This window comes from Saccoglossus kowalevskii, chromosome 14 (assembly GCF_978046115.1).
Source record: "Saccoglossus kowalevskii chromosome 14, keSacKowa6.1, whole genome shotgun sequence".
Taxonomy (NCBI): domain Eukaryota; kingdom Metazoa; phylum Hemichordata; class Enteropneusta; family Harrimaniidae; genus Saccoglossus; species Saccoglossus kowalevskii.
This window is the reverse complement of record NC_140654.1, coordinates 29,467,246-29,488,056: the sequence shown is the minus strand read 5'-3', so window position 1 is coordinate 29,488,056 and position 20,811 is coordinate 29,467,246. Positions and strand designations below refer to the sequence as shown.

The window sequence follows — 20,811 nt, the reverse complement described above, 5'->3', positions numbered from 1 at the left end:
AAATCTCAAAATAATGTCTAATATTATTTTAGCACAACACAATAATGGCCAAGTTTTTTGAACACCAAAAAAAATGCCCAAAATAATGCTTAAAGTAATGGTCACTTGTTTAAGTGTCCAAAATAATGGATAATAATTTTTAACAGTCCAAAATAATAACTAATAGAATACATGTATGAGTGCCCAAAATAACGGGTAATATTTTTTTAAGCATCCAAAACAATGGTCCATATTTTTAATCACCCAAAACAATGGTCAATTGTTTTTAATCACCCAAAACAATGGTCGTTAGTTTTTAATCACCCAAAACTATGGTCAATAGTTTAATCACCCAAAACAATGGTCAATAGTTTTTAATCACCCAAAACAATGGTCAATTGTTTTTAATCACCCAAAGCATTGGTCAATAGTTTTTAATCACCCAAAACTATGGTCAATATTTTTTAATCACCCAAAACAATGGTCAATTGTTTTTAATCACCCAAAGCAATGGTCAATAGTTTTATCACCCAAAACAATGGTCAATAGTTTTTAATCACCCAAAACAATGGTCAATAGTTTTTAATCACCCAAAACAATGGTCAATAGTTTTATCACCCAAAACAATGGTCAATAGTTTTTAATCACCCAAAACAATGGTCAATAGTTTTTAATCACCCAAAACTATGGTCAATAGTTGCCCGGAATAATGGTCAATTACATCTAAGTAATGGAAATAATGGTAAATAGTTTTTTAAGTGTTCAAAATAATGGCCAATAGTTTATAAGTGCCCAAAATAATGAAGAATATTATTTTAAGTGCCAAAATGGCCACTATTGTGTGAGTGATCATCATGTTAGCCAATAGTTTTTAAGTGTCCAAAATGATTTGCAATTAAGTGTGCATACATACATAATGAAAAACACGCTCCTCATCTGTCCTGGTTTAAACTTGGTAGGCTGACCCATATTCTCATAGGCTATGCTGCTACCATGTTCATTGTTGATTTCAAATCTATTATCAGCACCAATGGGAATGTACACATTATGCTGGTTATTATTATCATATCCAAGCCATGCGACATAACCATCACCATCATCACTGACTGACACACACTGTAGTACTGGTATCACAGATTCCTTGCCTCCTTGCCCATCTGAGGGATCTCTGTACCTACCCTGGTTAGCTTCACATCGAATATCACAATGGCCACGACCAACAAAACCTAAAACAAGATTGATTGAAAGTTTGAGCTGAATTAAAAATTCAAATTGATTATGATGAAAAAATATTACCTAGTTATTTGAAAGGCAATTTGTTGTTGGAAAACGTTTAAGAATGATAGAATTCATGTTATCTAATTTGAAAATTGTCTGATAATCATAGAATTAACTGTATGTTAGTTGTAAGTATTCACATAAATGTTATAGAAGAAACAAAAAAACAAGACAGTACTATAATACCATGAATGAAAATATTTGTATTACCAAAGTGAATGGGCAAACCAGATTTAATAACAGTTATTATTATACATCTGTCACCGTAATGCCATAAGTTACAGCGTGCAATAATTTTGTGGTATTTTACGGGTTATTTCATCCTACCATATAAGGACATGTGAATTCCAATTATGGAATGATTACGCGTGTAAGCGTCCTCTAATAATAAAAACGAACATGGCTGCCACCAGAGTTTGACCGGCCTTCACACAAAGAAGTTCGCTGATTTTGGCATTCCATGATGTCTCCTTGTAAGGGAAAGATGTATACTAATAAGATTATTACGAGAATACTTCAAAGTATGCACTCAGACAGTACGCCGCGCATCAACCTCTGCTGACCGTTGGTCGATACTGTACTGTCTTTGTGCATACTTTGAAATATTCTTGTAATAACCTCATATTATACATAACAATAGGGAATACAAATATCACACGATTGGCATGACCTATTCAAACTAATCAATAACAAATTTAGATTGAACCTTTGATTATAACATGACAGCTTTCCCCCACACAGAATTTGATCAGATTGAGACAAGCATTCATGATTCAGGAAACGCTGGAATCAAGTTATTTCCAAAGCATATTTACGTACTTGCACCACATCCCTTACAGTCCGGTAATCCCCAACCTTCAATGCACTCGTTACAACTAGCACCAGTCCAGAATCCACTGGTTTCATCAGCATAACATTCACACAGATCACCTCCAGTCTCAGTAGCATATCCATGTAGGCAAAACACACCACAGTCAGTGTTCCATCCTATGTATCCATCAATGCAATGTTCACAATGGGTCCCATCATACCGAGGTAGACACAGCTCACATGCATTCCCATCAAATCCATGCTGACAGTTACACTGTGGAGTGTTACTAATCAGTTCACAGGATCCTGTATTATGTATATAATAATCAAGTATTTAAAATATGCAAAGCAAAAAAGTTCATAAACTGTCATTTGTATGAAGAGGAAAGCTGTTTGAACACCATAATATTTGTCTTCTTAAATGTGAGTACTGAAAATAAAGTTAGTTAATCTATGCGCATGGGGACAAAGCCCCCCTCTGCCAAAAATAAATAGGATATTTGTGCGTGATATTCTGTTCAAATACGGCAACTACCTGCAGGCTCATTCAAAGTTACATGAGCAAATAACTGTGGTGTGAATAACAATATGAATTAAATTAATTTGTACAAAAATTTCCAGTTATAGATACCATAATTCTATGACTCAAATATGGCCTTGAAAAAAAAATATTTCCGGTCGAATTGATTCCAAAAGTATTGCATCGAGGCAATTTTTTTCCCCCTAAAATATCAGAAGGGGTCTTCCACGACTACGACCTCCCTTTATTACATAAAGTTACCGGTCCCCACCACATAGTATGCATTAAGATTTGAAGGTATATTAGCCTTATGTACCAAACTTAATGTATTTATTCGATATTCATTATTGTTCATATTATAACCAGTATGTCGTCATCGCAAAAGAAATAAGCCCATCGACATATTTGGGGAAATGCTAATTATTTGAATAATACTTTTGCGTGTAAATAGGGAAAATTATCAGCATGGGGATAGTATGAACCAGTGCATACTATTATTATAGTCAATTTGTTATGACCAATTTTGCAGGTTAAAATCTACTAAAAGCCTCCACAGATATACCAAACTCAATGAACAGAACTAGTACAGGAGTTTGCACTTTTAGTGAGGGAGTCAGCACCAGCTAAAATGACATACATTTCCCATTTTAGGGTTTGACAGCCCTAAATGCTGAATATCTATCTGCAGATACAAGACATACTGTATATTACCTCTATCATTGCATTGTGGTGTACCGGGACATACCATTACAGAACAATCATCTTCATCAAACCCAGGATTACATATACATATAGATGATCCACTTCGTCTTACACAAGTACCACGTTCTGAACAGTCCGGATCACCTGGACAGTCTAGATAATGACAACTGTCACCTTTATAACCAGTTTCACAGACACAGGAATTATTTATGCAGCTACCATGATTGGAACACTGGGTATCACAGCTCATACCAGAGTAACAGGGATCACATACACAAATGCCACTATTGGGAGGTGACTGTTCTCCATGAATACATGGTATATGACATTTCTCACCCATGTAGCCATCATCACAGATACACATTGGAGGCTCATATGTTCCATTACAGAAACCTAAAAAATAACAAAATAATTTTTTATGATAGGCTGTATATTTTAGTGCTGGACATTAGATGTTTTTTTTCTCAAGTGCAAACCATACATGAAATGCATTATAAACATATTTCAGATATGACAAGGCTGAGTGACGATACTCCCACCGTAATATCATTAGTGGGATGCAACTAACACCAGTTGAGCATAACATAACTGCAGATCGACCATACAAGGTTCCCTGAAAGTTGCATCATCTCATTAGTTTATATAATTTATATTTCTATATGTGTGTAATTTCCTATTAATGCCAAATGCTTTCAAAACTGCCAGGAAAAAATGTTTCAACATAATTTTGAGAGGCGATATAATTAGCTGATATAAACAATATATTAGATAATGGATATTACCTCTATCACTACAATCAGGTGTTCCAGGACAATCTGGTGTATTGCAATCATTCCCTTTCCATCCAGAATAGCAATAGCACTCTTGATCATTGACATTACAGAAACCGTGCTTTGAACAGCTTTCACCAACTCCTGGACAACCACGAACAGTACATGTATCACCTGAGTGTAAAATATGAATGACACTGACTCAGGGAAAGGAAAAGACATGAATTCTATTTACCTTGCCATTTTTAATGTTGGTTATAGTCATTTGTTAAAGTATCACACAATAATGATGTATGCGCAATGCAGTGACATAAAAATAAAGTAGTGCCTTGAGAAATACTTACCCCACCATGACACGTCACAGTCACATGTCTGGTTACTGTTAGTGTTGTCAATGCAGCTACCATGGTTATTACATTCTTGATTACATCCTGCACCACCATAGCATGGGTGACATAAGCAAGTGAAATCTGGCTGTGCTGTTCCATTGACACATGGTAATTCACATGCAGCACCTATCCATCCATCATCACAATTGGTACAGGTTGGTGGATCATAGCTTCTGTCACATGTACCCCTTGCATTACAGTCTGGTTCACCAGGACAATCTGGTATATGACATCCACTGCCAACCCATCCAGTGTTGCAAATACACTGATGACCTGCTGGGTTGCAATAACCATGTCCAGTGCAGGGTTCTTCGATTCCGGGACATCCCTGTTCCTCACAGTACATTCCCCACCATCCTGCATTTAGTCCAGCTTCATGAGCACAGTCACATGTGCCATTGACACACTCTCCTCTAGAACTGCAGAAGTCATGACAACTTATACCATGCCAGCAATCATTTTTACATTTACATGTTCCACTGTTTGGTGGATCTTGTTGTCCATGCTCGGGTCCGCACTGAATCTCACAAGCAGGGCCCATCCATCCTTCAATGCAATCCTGACACTCTGGTATAGCAGTACTTGTATAACATATGCCTCTATTATTGCAGTCAGGATCACCAGGACAATCAGGTTCTTCACAGCCAATCCCAACCCAGCCTTCATTACACAAACATTGTCCAAGTATACAAGTACCATGACCAGTACAATCCTCCCCATATCCTGGACATCCAGGTTCATCACAAAACGTGCCTCTGCCACCTTCAAATGGGCATACACAGTAGCCATCATCAGTGCAGTTGCCAACACTGGCACACATCATGTCACAGGAAACACCATGATAGCATGGTTCACAGGAACAGTTGCCAGAATCCATTGGATCTTGGATGCCATAAACACATGGTATTTCACATGCTGCTCCCATCCACCCATCTGTACAATTGCGACAATATGTTGGATCACTAGGGTCACAGACACCTCTCTCGTTACAATCTGGTGTTCCAGGGCAATCAGGAATCTCACATCCAAGGCCGACCCAGCCAGAATCACAAAAACAAATTCCAGTGGCAAGATTGCATTCACCATGACCTGTGCAGTCAAGTCCTTGTTCTCCAGGACATCCACCAACTTCACAAAATTCACCTCTACCACCTTCAAATCCACAGTCACAAGTATCATTTATACATAGAGCTGTAGTCTGATTAGAACACAGCAAATCACATCCAAGACCATTGTAACATGGCTCATTGCAGTGACAAAACCAGTTGCCATTATCTGATCTTTCTGGTATTCCAAATTTACATGGTAACTCACAACCATCACCCATCCAACCAAGCTCACAATCGCATATGGGATCCTGCCCCTCATCAGGATATAGACAAGTTCCTCTTCCATGGCAGTCAGGACTGCCTGGACAATCTGGCAGATGACAACCAATTCCTTTCCAACCAGGTTGACACAAACACTCAAATGTTGCCAAGTTACAGGAACCATGATTGGAACAGTCAACACCATGTCCGGGACAACCAGGTATTTGGCAGAATTCTCCTCTATATCCAGTATCAAAATCACAGTCACACTGAGAATCGTTACATTGACCATATCCATTACATATCTCATTACATCCTGTACCAGTGTAGCATGCTTCACATACACATTCATAGCCATAGTTCTTGCCATTCACACAAGGTATTTCACAAGCTGCTCCAGCCCATTTACTGTAACACAAGCACTGTCTGGGGATAGTTTCCTGACATTCACCATGACCTTTTATAAACAAAAATATGAACATAAATTATAAATTCATTCATTTATTTGAGATACAACAGTGAATCACATGAAAGTATTCAACATGTTTTTGAGCTTGAGCTGAAAAACAAAATAAAACATATCTCACCTGTACAGCTTGGTATTCCAGGGCAATCAGGTATGCTACAGTCCTGTCCCGTCCAACCAGGGTAACATATACATTTCTGAGTAGCAGAGTTACAATCACCATGTGCATTACAAGATGCATCTTCTCCAGGACAACCTTTCAGTTCACAGTTTGGACCCAGCCAGGAGTTTCCAGGATGAATGTCACATTCACAGACCCCAAATGTACATTTACCATTATTAGAACATTGCACATCGCAGTTATATCCAGTGTAACATTTTTCACATAGACAGAAGCCACTGTCCATTGGATACTGAACACCATAGGTGCATGGTTCTTCACATGCAGCACCCATGTAACCTACATCACAGTCTGTACACACTGGTGTTGTTCTCCCTGTGCTGTTACAGAAGCCACGCTCATTGCAGTCCTGTGCACAGTCCGGGATTGCACAACCATCTCCTTTCCATCCGGGATGACAGAAACATACATGTAAGGCACTATTGCAGTCTCCATGACCACTGCAATCAATCCCATCTCCAGGACACCCAGGTATCTCACAAAGATCCCCTCTCCAGCCAGCAACACATTGGCATGTGTCATTTTGACAGACACCATTCCCCATACATTCACTGGTACAACCTCTTCCAGAGTAGCATGCATCACACACACAATTGCCACTATCCATGGGTAACTGGATACCATGTGTGCAAGGATCATTGCAATCAGTACCCATCCATCCATGATGGCAGTTTGTACAAACTGGTGGATCTACAGTTGTATTACAGTGTCCTTTTCCATGGCAATCAGGTGTCCCTGGGCAGTCTGGTATCGCGCAAGCATCTCCAAGCCATCCATTGTAACAGACACATTCATGCGTCCCTGTGTTACATTCTCCGTGTCCTGTGCAATCAATATCATCTCCGGGACATCCTGGAACATCACACATTACACCCCTCCAACCAATATCACAGACACAAGAATCGTTAATAATATGACCATTAAATGAGCACTCCACATCACACCCCGATCCAACCCATCCAGGATGGCAGACACATATACCACTATCCATTGGCTGTTGGATACCATGAATGCATGGATCTTCGCATGATGCACCCATCCAACCTACACTGCAGTTCTGACATACTGGAGGGTCAAAAGTAGAGTTACAGTAGCCACGATCCATACAATCAGGTTCTCCGGGACAGTCAGGATCTTCACAACCAATGCCTAACCAACCAGGCTTACATGTACATTTGGGTATTACACTGTTGCAGTCACCATGTCCACTGCAATCAAGTCCAAATGCTCCAGGACAACCAGGTATATCACAAAGTTCTCCCTTCCATCCTTCTTCGTAATAACATTCACATGTACCATCAATTATGACACCATGGTTTGAACATGCTACATCACAGCCAACCCCAGTCCATCCAGATGTACAATTGCAAAATCCACTGTCCATGGGTGTCTGAATACCATGTACACATGGATCCTCACAAGCTGGTCCCATATATCCAATAGAACAGTTCTGACAAATTGGAGGGTCATATTCAGGGTTGCAGTATCCACGTCCAGCACAGTCTGGCTCACCTGGACAATCTGGTACCTGACAACCAATATCTATCCACCCACCATAGCAATCACATTCATTCAATGCACTGTTGCAATCTCCATGTCCAGAACAAGGCGTGCCAATACCGGGACAACCAAGAATTTCACAATAGTCACCCCAGCGTCCAGTTATAAAACTACAAGCACATGTTTGAGTGTCATTGTCGCAATGTCCAAACCCTGAACATAGTAAGTCACAGTTCCTTCCCATCCAGCATGGATCACATACACATACCCCACTATCCATTGGTTTCTGTACACCATGCAAGCAAACATCATTGCAGTCCAATCCCATCCAACCAGTGTCACAGTCCTGACACTGATGAGGCTCCACAGTGTAGTTACAGTAACCTCTATCAAAACAGTTTGGATCACCAGGACAGTCAGCTTCAGAACAGTCATCTTCAATCCATCCTGGCTCACAGTAGCATGTATGAATAGCTGAATTACATATGCCATGTCCAGAACATTGCAATGAGTCTCCTGGGCAGGATGCTATGGTACAGAAATTACCACTCCAGCCATAGTCGCATTCACATTGTGTAAAGTTAAAGCATGACCCGTGCTGGTTACATTCAGAATTGCAGTTACTTCCAATAAAGCATGGATTGCACTGACATTCACCATCGATACACTGTCCATTTCCAGAACACAAGACAGAGCAATCATCACCCTCATAACATGGATCACATATACATTCACCATGGGCGCTGCATGTGCCATGCCCACTGCATGTGTTGTTAGAATCACATAGGTATTCACATCTATATCCAATAAATCCATAATAACACTCACATCCACCATCGTGAGTGCAGGTACCATGCCCACTGCACGTGGTTTCAGTATTACAGTATATTTGGCAGTTGAATCCGACATAATTACTGTCACAGTGGCAAGTGTTATTCTCAGAATCCCAGGTACCATGATCATTACACTGAACACCGGTTTCACAAAGGGTACCACTTTGACCATTTCTAATTTGATTATATGAGCTGCCTCCAGTAACTCTACGCCTACTTTCAATGACGATGTGTGGGAATTGTGAAACAGTTCTAATTCGACCGCCTGCACCTCCACCACCATAGTGCCAACAAGTCCTGAAATTACAGGTATAAGAGTGTCGATCAGCTGAGCCTCCATCTGCAATGCAATTCCCCCATCCATCCATATATCTGCCATCCAACCACACTGACCCAGCACTGGCACCACCAGCCCCATTTTCACCAGCCTGTCCAAGCATTGAGACAGTGCCTTCAATTTCAACCACTCTATCTCCTATTAGTCGAACAGCTCCTCCACCACTTCCAGGTGCATAAGTATGTGCATCATAACCACCTCGACTTCCTGTATATACTGGTAAACAACTGTCACCATACACAGAACCTTGAGAGTCACAATTAGAAGTAGTTCCATCACCTCCAGCTGCACCCCCTAAACCACCATGGCCTCCACCACCACCACCACTACCACACGTACCACCAGTTCCCAGTCCAAGACCACCACTATGTCCATTGTAATCTCCATCAATCTTGCTTTTTAACTCTGTCTTCATATCCTTAGAGTACACAGTTAAAGAATCAAACAGCTCAACTACTGCATTATATTCTACTTCAAACATTTCAGAAGTTATAATTTGAACCGAGTTACTGGTGCTGCCAGCAATACCAGATTGTATGTTCAGCTTGCCTCCATGCTTCACAGTAACCGAACCCAACCAATATTGTCCCCTTTCAAAGCTGGATTCAGAGCAATTTTGGCAAGTACTGTATCCTGATTTGTATAGTGATACATCTCCTTTTATAGACATTTCCTCAAGACCAAAAAGAGCACCATGAGCTAGCAGTATATCCCTAATAGTTGTCTTTGGTGGCATTACCACTCCACCCAGAGTGGATATGGTGATTACTCCAGGTAGGTATGATTTTATTTCAGTGGGTTCAATGTGCACAATATCATTGTTTCTAGATGTTATGATGCCACTCCCATCGCCGGTGACTTTGCCAATCTTCAATGATGAAGTTCCACTTGAATGCTGAAAATCAATGAATATTATGGATATAAATATAAAACAAGAACTGAAACGACTATAATTCTGTCATTCTACATGCACATGTCTAACTTCAAATGCAGTTAACTTTATCTGCACATATATGTTAAAATAATCAGTGCATTGCTTTGACATATACTTTCAAATATCTTTCAATGGCAATTTTCTACTTGCACAGATTTGTATACTTATGAACTTGTGCCACCTATCATCTACGCTATCACATTTTGGCATTTGGTATATTTAAATTGACTCACCTCTTTAATGGCAAGACATGCTCTTCTAAGCAAGTATACATGACCCAAATTGAAATCCCGCAGCCCATTTTCATCCATCTCTACTGGGTAACTGCATGAAGTAGCATCTCCCCTGTTAAGATTGTCAACATAGAGTATTCCTGTACCATATTCACCAATAGTCTCTTGTATATATACTGTACCAGGGGATCCAGGATCAGATCCATCTCCACCAACAGCTGTTAAAGTCCCTTTGAATACAGTTGACTCTGTGATGTGAAGAGCTATTCGTCCCCCGCTGCCTCCACCAGACTGGAAACCTGCATTGAAAAATGCTTGGATGTTATGTGATGCAAGCACTCCCCCATAAACTACCTTCAGTAAATACCTAGTGAATGTTCCAACAATAATTTTGAGAGAAACATACACAAAATACAGTACAGCTGAAGTAGGTATATACAATAAATCAAGTAGCCTTGCAACATTTGAAAAGTAGTCTTGCAATATTTGTGAAACAGTTTAGTAGTACCAAGCATCTTATGTCCATATAGACTGTAATAAATACATTTCTAGATGCACACACCTTTTTCTTTTGTACCCCTACCCCTATCTCTAACCCTACCTTCCAGCATTCCCCAAATTCATTACATATGCCCTCTTAAGGTCTATAGTTATCTAGAGGAGGCATAGACAATTGAATAGGAGTGTTGGAAAAGAAGGATAAAATTATGGTTAGGAGGGTGGGTACAAAAGAAACTATTTCCCACAAATGATAATTCTTACCAGTCCCTCCATTACTAGTAATTGTACCATAACCAATTAACACTGTTGTGTCAATGAGAACACTGCCACCACTGCCAGCTCCGCTGAAGTTGACAGCATCAAGAGATTCACCATTTAATCCATGTGTTGATATTAAACCATCCAAAATGAAATCCTATTGGTAAAATAGTGCGATAAATAGAGACATGGAGTAGAAGATTAATAAATTTACCTGTACACTACATACCAATATGAATGGCACCTATAAGCATATAATAATAGTTGACAATTTTGATAATTTGTGTAACTTACACTGCCAACATTTATATATATTGCACCACCTCCAGCACCAGCATTTGGTCCACCACCACCACTTCCTATGTCATCTGGCCGGAATATGGTACCATATGCAACACCACCAGTTAAACAGGGGGTTGGATCACATGTCGCACTGCCACCTTTGAAGAACACAATTATTAGGGAATAAGTTTCAAATGTAAGCATGACCCTTAAAGTACATTCAGGTAGTTTTAAATTCATTGGTGATGAGAAAACCTCAATATGGGCACATGAAACAGGAGACAAAAAAGCATGTATATCAAACAACTAAGAAATTACATTGTCCCTTCATGAATTTTGTGCCTTATGGTTATACATACCTTTTGATGCATATCCAGCTCCTGATCCACCGACCGCCGAGAATGATCCGTGACCAGGACCTTCATTAGCTGGATGTCCTGCACCACTTGCTGTCATCTCACTTCCAGACTCAAGTAACATCCTTCCAGCGAATATCTCAACATTGTGTGTATCACAGTCAACGAAAGCTCCTTTTTTCATTATGAAATTACCAATATCAAGCCGAGGTCTTACTGGGTTGGTATCAATTATCAAACGTCCTTGGTTGTTTATATACAACCTACCAATGTCAATGAGTCCAGCGGTGTATGGCTCAAATGGTTCATCAGCATACCAATCTGCTCTATTTGGAAGATCTGAAGTGTGAGCTGTACCTCCTAGGTGAAGTGTCCCATCCCTTTCTAGAATTAGTTGTTCAACACCAGTCATTCTCCCGTCCAGTTTCAACACCTCAGCTTGCATAATAACTGTAGTAGGTAGCACAACCTCCCCACCGTCATGTACATGGATACCACATGGCACCTCAAGATATGTATGAGTAGATTCAACAATATGAACAAATAATCGTTGTCGGTTCCTGATTAAAATTTGCGCTGACTTATCACCAATCAGTTCATGTGCTATTACAGTCACATTGACAGCAGTTGCTGGGTGGTAGAATTGCACCAGAGAGTGCCCTCTAACCTGAACCTCGTTAAACTCATATAATACAGTGCCATCTTCCATAACCATTGCTGGATTATCAGAATCTAAATCACTGTCATCGATCTTTAGAGCAGTATGCTCAGGAATATATTCTGTAATGTTTGTAGTAGGATCATGGTATTTAATTTCTCTGTATTGTGGGCCACGATTAGATTCATACTTGAAGACAGTTCCGGGGCCACCACTGCCATAGTTTGGTGCTGAATGTGACATCCCAGCTGCACCTCCTCTTGCATTGTAACTTCCATCATATGTATTCTTATGCCGAATATGTATGCCAATTCTTCCACCAGAGCCACCAGAACCAGTACCATTACCATCACCTCCATCTACATTAATCTCTCCATGTCCAGTAATATTTGTAGCTTCAATGACAATTCCCCCTCCGGAACCACCACCAGAACCAGTATCCTTACCATCCAGCCCACGGTTTGTTATCAGACCATTGAGATGAATCAATGTTCCTATTTTCCAGAATAATACACCACCACCAGCCCCTCCTGGTCCAGTATTACCAAAACCCCCTCCACTACCAGGATCTGTAGGTTTAAACACTGAACCATAGGAAATCCCTCCACCAGAACTGTTTGTGCCTCCACCAAGACCACCATGTCCTCCACCATGTCCAGATGTTACATTTTCATCATTGATAAGCCCTCGCCCATCTAAGGATAAAACACCTTCACTCTCAAGATCTGCTTTATCGGAATCAATCAATGCATTATTCATCAGTACCAATCCTTTGTATTTGATTTCCAAAAATGCAGTGTGGACAATCATCTCATTTGCATATTGGGTAAATGCAATCTGTCCCTCATAATTAACAATTATTTGAGGCATTGTAAAGTTACCTTCTTCAGTAATGTGGGCATAATGTCTTTGCTCCAGCATGGCAGTTTGAGCTGTTGATGTAAATTCCACTTTGGCACCTTGTTCAATGAACAAATGATGCACACCAGTGAGCAAGCCTTCTATAAGTGTGTCTGTACCATGTAAGCGCACTTCAAATGGCATTACAATTTCAGCACCATAGTCTATTATGTAACTACAGGGGGCTTCAGTTCTGTTGTTAAATGACTCAACATATTCAACATAAACGATCTGATCATTGCGAATATGTAATTGTCCTGTTTTATCCCCAATAAACCTATGGACAATAACAGTTACTTTTCCACCTGTTGGGTGATATATGATAAGACGAGCGGATCCAGTTAATTCCATTTCATTTAATTCATATTCAAGTGTGTTTTCCTCCATTAACATTGATGCTACTGGTACTTTTAACCCAATGTTGTCTACATGTAAGTATTTGTGATCTACATCCAGTATAGTTGTGTTGTATTCTTTCAAATACTTGGCTTCTCTGTATTTCAGTGGGCGCATATTTTCTTCAATATAAGCAGTCCCGGCAGCAGCGCCATGTGAAAGGATATAACCAGATGATCCGCTTCCCCCAAAGTCTGTGAACAACCCTCCATATGTATACCTCCATCTGCAGTGAATACCAATTCTGCCTCCAGCACCTCCCCCACCTTGATCAGATCCATCGCCACCTGCAACATTTACTTCTCCATGTCCTGTCATGTTTGTTGTTTCAATAAGTATACTACCACCACTCCCCGCACCTGCATTGCCACCACTCCCCTTTAATCCCTTAGCTGACAGTAATCCATTGAGAACCATATTATGACTTGTCTTCCAATGAAGGGATCCACCTCCAGCACCACCAGCTCCAGCACCATTTCCACCACCACTACCAAGTTCAAGCGGTGTATACACAGAGTTGTAAGGTTGACCTACAAGTGTTATATCAGGTCCACCACCTTCTCCTCCATGGCCAGCTCCATACCCAGTTCCATTGTGAGTTCTTCCAGCTCCTGGTCCACTTTCAGATTTGTAACCATGTCCATCAAGATGAAATACACCTTGGCTTTCAATCCACGCATAGGTGGAATACACTACAGCATGATTCATGAATAAGTTTCCTTGATATTTAACTCTCAGTTCAGCACTTTCAATGCTCATTGTGTGCGTTATTCTTTGAAATCCAGCTGCACCACCTTTTTTCACAGTAATTGTTCCGAAGGAGAAGTTTCCTGGGGTTGTTACATGAACATACTCTCTATTCTCAATCTTTGCAGTTTGGGCAGTTGATTCAAATATGACATGTGCTTGGTCTTCAATATAGAGATGCAACACGCCAGTCAGTAATCCACCAAATGTACTATTTGTTCCGTGAATATGAAACTCTTCAGGTAGAATCAGTTCAGATCCTGCATCTGTTATGTAGCTTACAGGTGCTAATGTCTTGTTGGTTTCTGATTCAACTATTTCAATATATGCAGTTTGGTTGAGCTGTATATGCAACTGGCCAGTTCTGTCTCCTATAAATTTGTGAGCAATAAGTTCCACTTGGGTTGTGTTATCTGGATGATAGAAGACGCACCTAGCAGCACTTGTGATTTCTAATTCATCAAATTCATATTCCACTCTATAGTCCTCCATAATCATTGTGGCTACAGGTACAACTTTGCCATCATTATCCATGTGTATATAAGTATGATCCACAGCTAAGTAAGTTACATTGTAAACTTTATCATACTTTTTATGTCTGTATTCCAGTTCTCTATAATTCTCCTCTTTATATGTTGTTCCAGCTGCACCTCCATGATGAACACGATTTCCATTGCCACCCTTACCACCATAATTGACAAATCGCCCACCATACTGAAATCTCCACTGGCAGTGTATCCCAATGCGCCCACCTGCACCACCTCCTCCACGGCCTGTACCTGCCCCTCCATGTACGGTAATGTCACCATGCCCAGTCATATTCAATGTTTCTATCAGCACACTGCCTCCTGCTCCTCCTGCAGAGTCCCAACCTTCTGCTGGGAGTCCACGTAATGCCAATTCACCATTTAATTCAAGACGCTCTCCCACTTGCCAGAAGAGAACACCACCTCCACGGCCACCAGTGCCATTCCCATTTCCACCTCCGCTCCCCCGTTCAAGTGGCCTGAAGACAGAACCATATGCATTGCCACCATATGGAGGTGTGCCACCACCTTGACCACCATGACCAGCACCCATCCCTATGGTATCATTAGTTGTCCATCCAGCACCAGGGCCTTCCTCTGGATAGTGTCCTCGTCCATCCAACTGAAAAATGCCTTGACTTTCAATCCATGCATAGGAACATATGATATTAGCAAAATTCATGTACAATTCCCCTTGATATTTGACTTTGAATTCACTAACAGTGATACTCATAGGGTGATTGATTTGTTGAAACTCAGCTTTTGAATTCCTTTCGACTGAGAATTTAGCAAAAGAGAAATTGCCATGTGGTGAGACATCAACATAATTTCCATTCTCAGTCCTTGCAGTTTGTCCTGATGATTGGAAGACTACATCTCCTCCCTTTGCTATGTGTAATGTATGCACGCCTGTGATCAACCCAGCTAGGACAGTACGTGTACCACGTATATTGACAGTTGATGGAAGAACAATCTCTGCACCTTCATCGATGTAGTAACTCACTGGTGCCACTGTCTCATTTGTCACTGATTCGACTACATCAGCATAGAGTACCTGATTTAGTTGTATATTGAATAACCCAGTTTTATCACCAAGGAATGTGTGGATTACAACAGTTACATTAGGAGAAGCAGTAGGATGATGAATTCGTACATTTGCATATCTTGTTACATGAGCTTCATCAAGTTCATACCAATCCTTTTCACCTTCCATTAGCATTGTAAACAGCCAAGGCACATGTTGATCTTCATTATCAATGTGCAAATATGAATGTGCTGCTGTTACATAGGTTGAATTTGTATCCCTATCATATTTAATGTCTTGGTATTGGGGACCACGAGATGTCTCTTCCTTGTATGACGTGCCAGCAGCTGCAAAATTCATCCCATCATTGCTTCCACCAACAGACTTGTATTTGCCAGCATACCTATGTTTGTGATGTACATGCACAGCAATGCGTCCACCAGATCCACCATACCCAAGTCCTGCACCATTACCTCCATTTACATTGATCTCACCATGTCCTGTAAAATTCATTGTATCAATCAAGATACTTCCACCACTTCCTCCACTACTGTTACCCCCGATGCCATCTTCACCTTGCAATCGTATGTATCCATCCACTCGCAGCTCTTTTCCATTGTCCCAGTACAGAACTCCACCTCCACTGCCGCCTTTGCCTCCTGCATTGGCTCCTCCACTACCCTTTTCAGTGGGGTGATATAAATTGCCATATGCTTCACCACCTGTGAATGGTTCCTCAGCTCCACCATGTCCTCCATGTCCTGCCCCATAACCCACTCCAATAGCAGAACTCTCACCAGCACCTGGACCAGATTCAGCAGGATATCCACGATAGCTTAGTTGTAATAGACCTTGACTCTCTATCCAAGAATTGCCAGTACTTATAACTCCTTCATTCATGTGAATTGTGCCATAATATTTTATTGCTAAGTTTGTTGCAGTGACTGTAAGATCTCCTTCTACCTGGGTCATTTCAATTACAGAATCTTTCTGTACTGTGATAGAGCTGAAGCTTATGTTGCCAGGTGTGGTCATATGGGTGTACGTTCCATTTTCCATTAGAGCTGTCTGAGTTGTAGATGTGAATATTGTCACTGCACCTTCAGCGAGTCTAAGATCATTAACTCCAGTGATAAGACCTTCAATCAGAGATCTTGTTCCAAGCAGTGTGAGCATAGATGGAAACACAACCTCAGCACCACTATCAACTTTATAACTAACTGGAGCAATAGTGAATCCAGATTGAGATTCTACAACTTCACAGAACATCCGTTGCCCTGCTCTAAGGTGCATTAAACCAGTTCTATCACCCACAAACTTATGCACAGTAAGAACACTCACCACATTGTCCAACCAAAATACAACATGATTATGTATTTCTATTTCATCAAATTCAAAACTAGTGTCGTTTTCACTCACAACAATTGTAGGCAGTACATGGTTTCTATTGTCATTGTCAAGATAGAGTTTACGGAAACCATCTTGCCAGAGAGTCTTGTTGAATTCATCATATGATGCTTTCCGGAAGTTTATTCCTTGGTTAGTGTCTGTGTAGTAAATAGTACCAGCCGCACCATTGCTGTCTGTTCCACTCACAAGCACACCTGCATATCCTCCATATGTTCTGTAAATACCCGCAAATTCTCTGAGCCATGATACATGGACAGCAATTCGTCCACCTGCTCCTCCATATCCAAATCCTTCGCCATTGCCACCATTAGCGGATATGATGCCATGACCAGAGAAGAGCAGTGTAGATATATGGATACTACCACCACTGCCACCACCAGAGTTTCCACCTGTAGCATCCTGTCCATCGTTCTCCAGTCTTCCATCTAGGTGAATCTCATGACCAATATCTAAGCGAATAAGACTACCACCAGCACCGCCAAGATCGCCTCCTCCTTCACTGCCCTTGTGTACAGGTATGGAGTAGGAACCATATCCAAGTCCTAGTGTTGAATAGGCAAAATATTTAATTAAAGCAACAATAGCTGTTACTTGGATTCTTATTTTAATAAAACAATGTGTCATTATTGTCAATTGGAAATGGTCATCACAGAAATATGAAATACTGAAAGCATAGCATATATATATATATATATATATATACGCTATATACTGACATACATTAATTAAATTACTTGCAAGTGAAACAAGATGGACAGATGGTTGCGTCAAATTCTTTACAAGACCATCTATTACAATCCAGTTTTGTCAAATCAACCTGAGGGATTATGGTACAAGATGACAAATTTGTTGGGTCCCTGGGTGAAATATCAAATGAGTATATAGCTATATATGTATGAGAGGCTAGTGTACATTGTGCATCATATTGTTATATGGTCCCCATCACGTTCAACTAAATGGCAACCACTCAATCCTTAGGTTTGGTCAATTTGGTTATCTTTATGTATGTATATTTAGACCAAAAAAAAAATTAATATCACAAAATGAACAAATATGATAGTGTTCTACCCGAAGTGTTTTTAACAATCAGAAATCAAAACAATCAGTTTTGTGGTTTTTCAAAAAGAAAAGAATCAAATTGTTCAAGGGGGGGATGATGAATAGTTACACTCTGTCATCTTGAAATGAGAGTACAAAAATATAATGAAAACAATGTCAACATTTTTAATTGAATTAATGTTTGTAATGCTTCACTTCATTCCTGCCAATGAAATAGAATGAATAATATTGTTTTTCCTTCCATAAGAAATTAGTTTCTGATTTACCCCAGCAAATGTACTTCTTAACTAATTAGAAACAAATTAAGTGTCACTTGATATGTGTTCACTGAAACTACATTGTAGGTAGTCCAAGCTGAGGTACAGTGATTTTGTGTGTGACTTATAAACTATAATAGATATGTTAGATACATTGTATTGTATTAACCTTTTTCACCACCAGTTTCCCTTTTTCAACACAAATTCACAAAATAGTCCTGTTTATAGCCTGCACTATTCTTCAGAAAATTGAGAGAAAAATAACCAAATTATTTGAGTAAAAACTAAAGATTGACTCAAATTCATTTCCAGAAATATTGAAGAATACAAGAAAAAAGTGCAGTCAAATTTTGGCAAGAAAGACTGGTGATGAAAGGTTTGAACAATTCAATAGAAAATTGTAAAAATCAATGCACTAGGCCATTTTTTCTGCTCAAATTTTTGACAGCACAGAAATTTGGCTTATTTGTTGTGTCAATATTCAAGCAATCTGAGTATCACTTTGTAAATGCTGTAATTTGCCAGTCAGTTTTAACTAGCTCTGACCATTCATCTTTCAATAAACAAACCTTCTTACCTGATGCATATTCAATGACATCACTTCCTCCACCATATCCACCATGTCCAGCACCAGTTCCATGATCTGTACCATTGATGGTCAACCCAGGACTGTCACCTAATGATGGACCACGTCCACTGGTAGTAATCACTGCCCCTCCTTCTATGTGGATATTTGATGCACTAATAAATACTTCATCAGCCGACAGTATGGAGCTGTATCGCATTGTCAGGTCATTAACTTCTAAACTGATCTTCTCTGGGAATATTAATCTGGAGGTAGACTCTAATTTAATATGACCCATAGCCAAGGTTCCTGTGAAACACAACATTAGTACAGTTGAGTTGAAGCATATATACAAGCCAGAACTTGATATGTCAAAAATACCTGTGAACAAACAAGCAGCTCTCTGATTGGTCTAACAGTTAGGTGTTAGGATTAGGTAGCCAATCAGGCACTCTCTTGTAAACTTGCCATGGGGACTTGAAGTAGAACTCGATTGTTGACTGTGTCAAGAATTTTAAATATTAAAAATATTACCAATGACAAAATTATTCAAATGCAAATGTTAAGTGTATTAAATCAACAATAAATAAAAAAAACAAATATGAATGTACCTGGTTGCGGTGGATTTGTGTATGTTCCATTTTCTATTTGTGCATTTGAAGCATCAACATCAACATACATTTCTTTGCCTGTGGCAAGAGTTAAATTAACCACGCCTGTCAGTCGTCCATTTAAATACAGTGCTGGTGTATTATCTCCATTAATTCTGAAATCCACTGGTAAATAGAGTTCTCCACTTTTCTCAACAACAAAATTAACACGTGGATGAACTCTGCGCAGTTCAGCAGGGCTATATTCGATATAAAATGTCTGATCTGCAGCGATGTTGAAAACACCTTTTCCATCGCTGATAACATTAAGTATAGACACAGATGCGGTAGACCAGTCATGGTTAGATATTTCAAACACGCCCTGTGATCAACAAAGCAGATATTAGATATAAAGAGTACATATAATCAACAGATATTAGATCTAAGATTACAGCTAATAGCAAATATTAGATATAAGATTACAGCTAATAGCAAATATTAGATCTAAGATTACAGCTAATAGCAAATATTAGATCTAAGATTACAGCTAATAGCAAATATTAGATCTAAAATTTCAGCTAATAGCAGATATTAGATCTAAGAATACAGCTAATAGCAAATATTAGATCTAAGATTACAGCTAATACCAAATATTAGATCTAAGATTACAGCTAATACCAAATATTAGATCTAAGATTACAGCTAATAGCAAATATTAGATCTAAGATTACAGCTAATAGCAAATATTAGATCTAAGATTACAGCTAATAGCAAATATTAGATCTAAGATTACAGCTAATACCAAATATTAGATCTAAGATTACAGCTAATACCAAATATTAGATCTAAGATTACAGCTAATAGCAAATATTAGATCTAAAATTTCAGCTAATAGCAGATATTAGATCTAAGAATACAGCTAATAGCAAATATTAGATCTAAGATTACAGCTAATGGCAAATATTAGATCTAAGATTACAGCTAATAGCAAATATTAGATCTAAGATTACAGATAATAGCAAATATTACATCTAAGATT

General features: G+C 39.5%; 1 protein-coding gene across 1 annotated transcript in view; it reads right to left on the bottom strand.

The window, feature by feature from the left end:
• Positions 1–14,176, bottom strand: part of LOC144342566 (uncharacterized) — a 38,521-nt gene extending 24,345 nt beyond the window's left edge. Inside the window, exons 1-10 of the mRNA XM_085507593.1 lie at positions 11,643–14,176; positions 11,296–11,441; positions 11,005–11,158; positions 10,243–10,541; positions 6,346–9,970; positions 4,404–6,215; positions 4,072–4,233; positions 3,299–3,682; positions 2,077–2,373; positions 893–1,205 (exon numbers count right to left, since the gene is read on the bottom strand). Of these exons, the coding sequence (XP_085363719.1) occupies positions 893–1,205; positions 2,077–2,373; positions 3,299–3,682; positions 4,072–4,233; positions 4,404–6,215; positions 6,346–9,970; positions 10,243–10,541; positions 11,005–11,158; positions 11,296–11,441; positions 11,643–14,010 (9,560 nt within the window). The 5' untranslated portion in view covers positions 14,011–14,176. The remainder of the gene's footprint in view (positions 1–892; positions 1,206–2,076; positions 2,374–3,298; positions 3,683–4,071; positions 4,234–4,403; positions 6,216–6,345; positions 9,971–10,242; positions 10,542–11,004; positions 11,159–11,295; positions 11,442–11,642) is intronic.
• Positions 14,177–20,811: the final 6,635 nt, after the last annotated feature.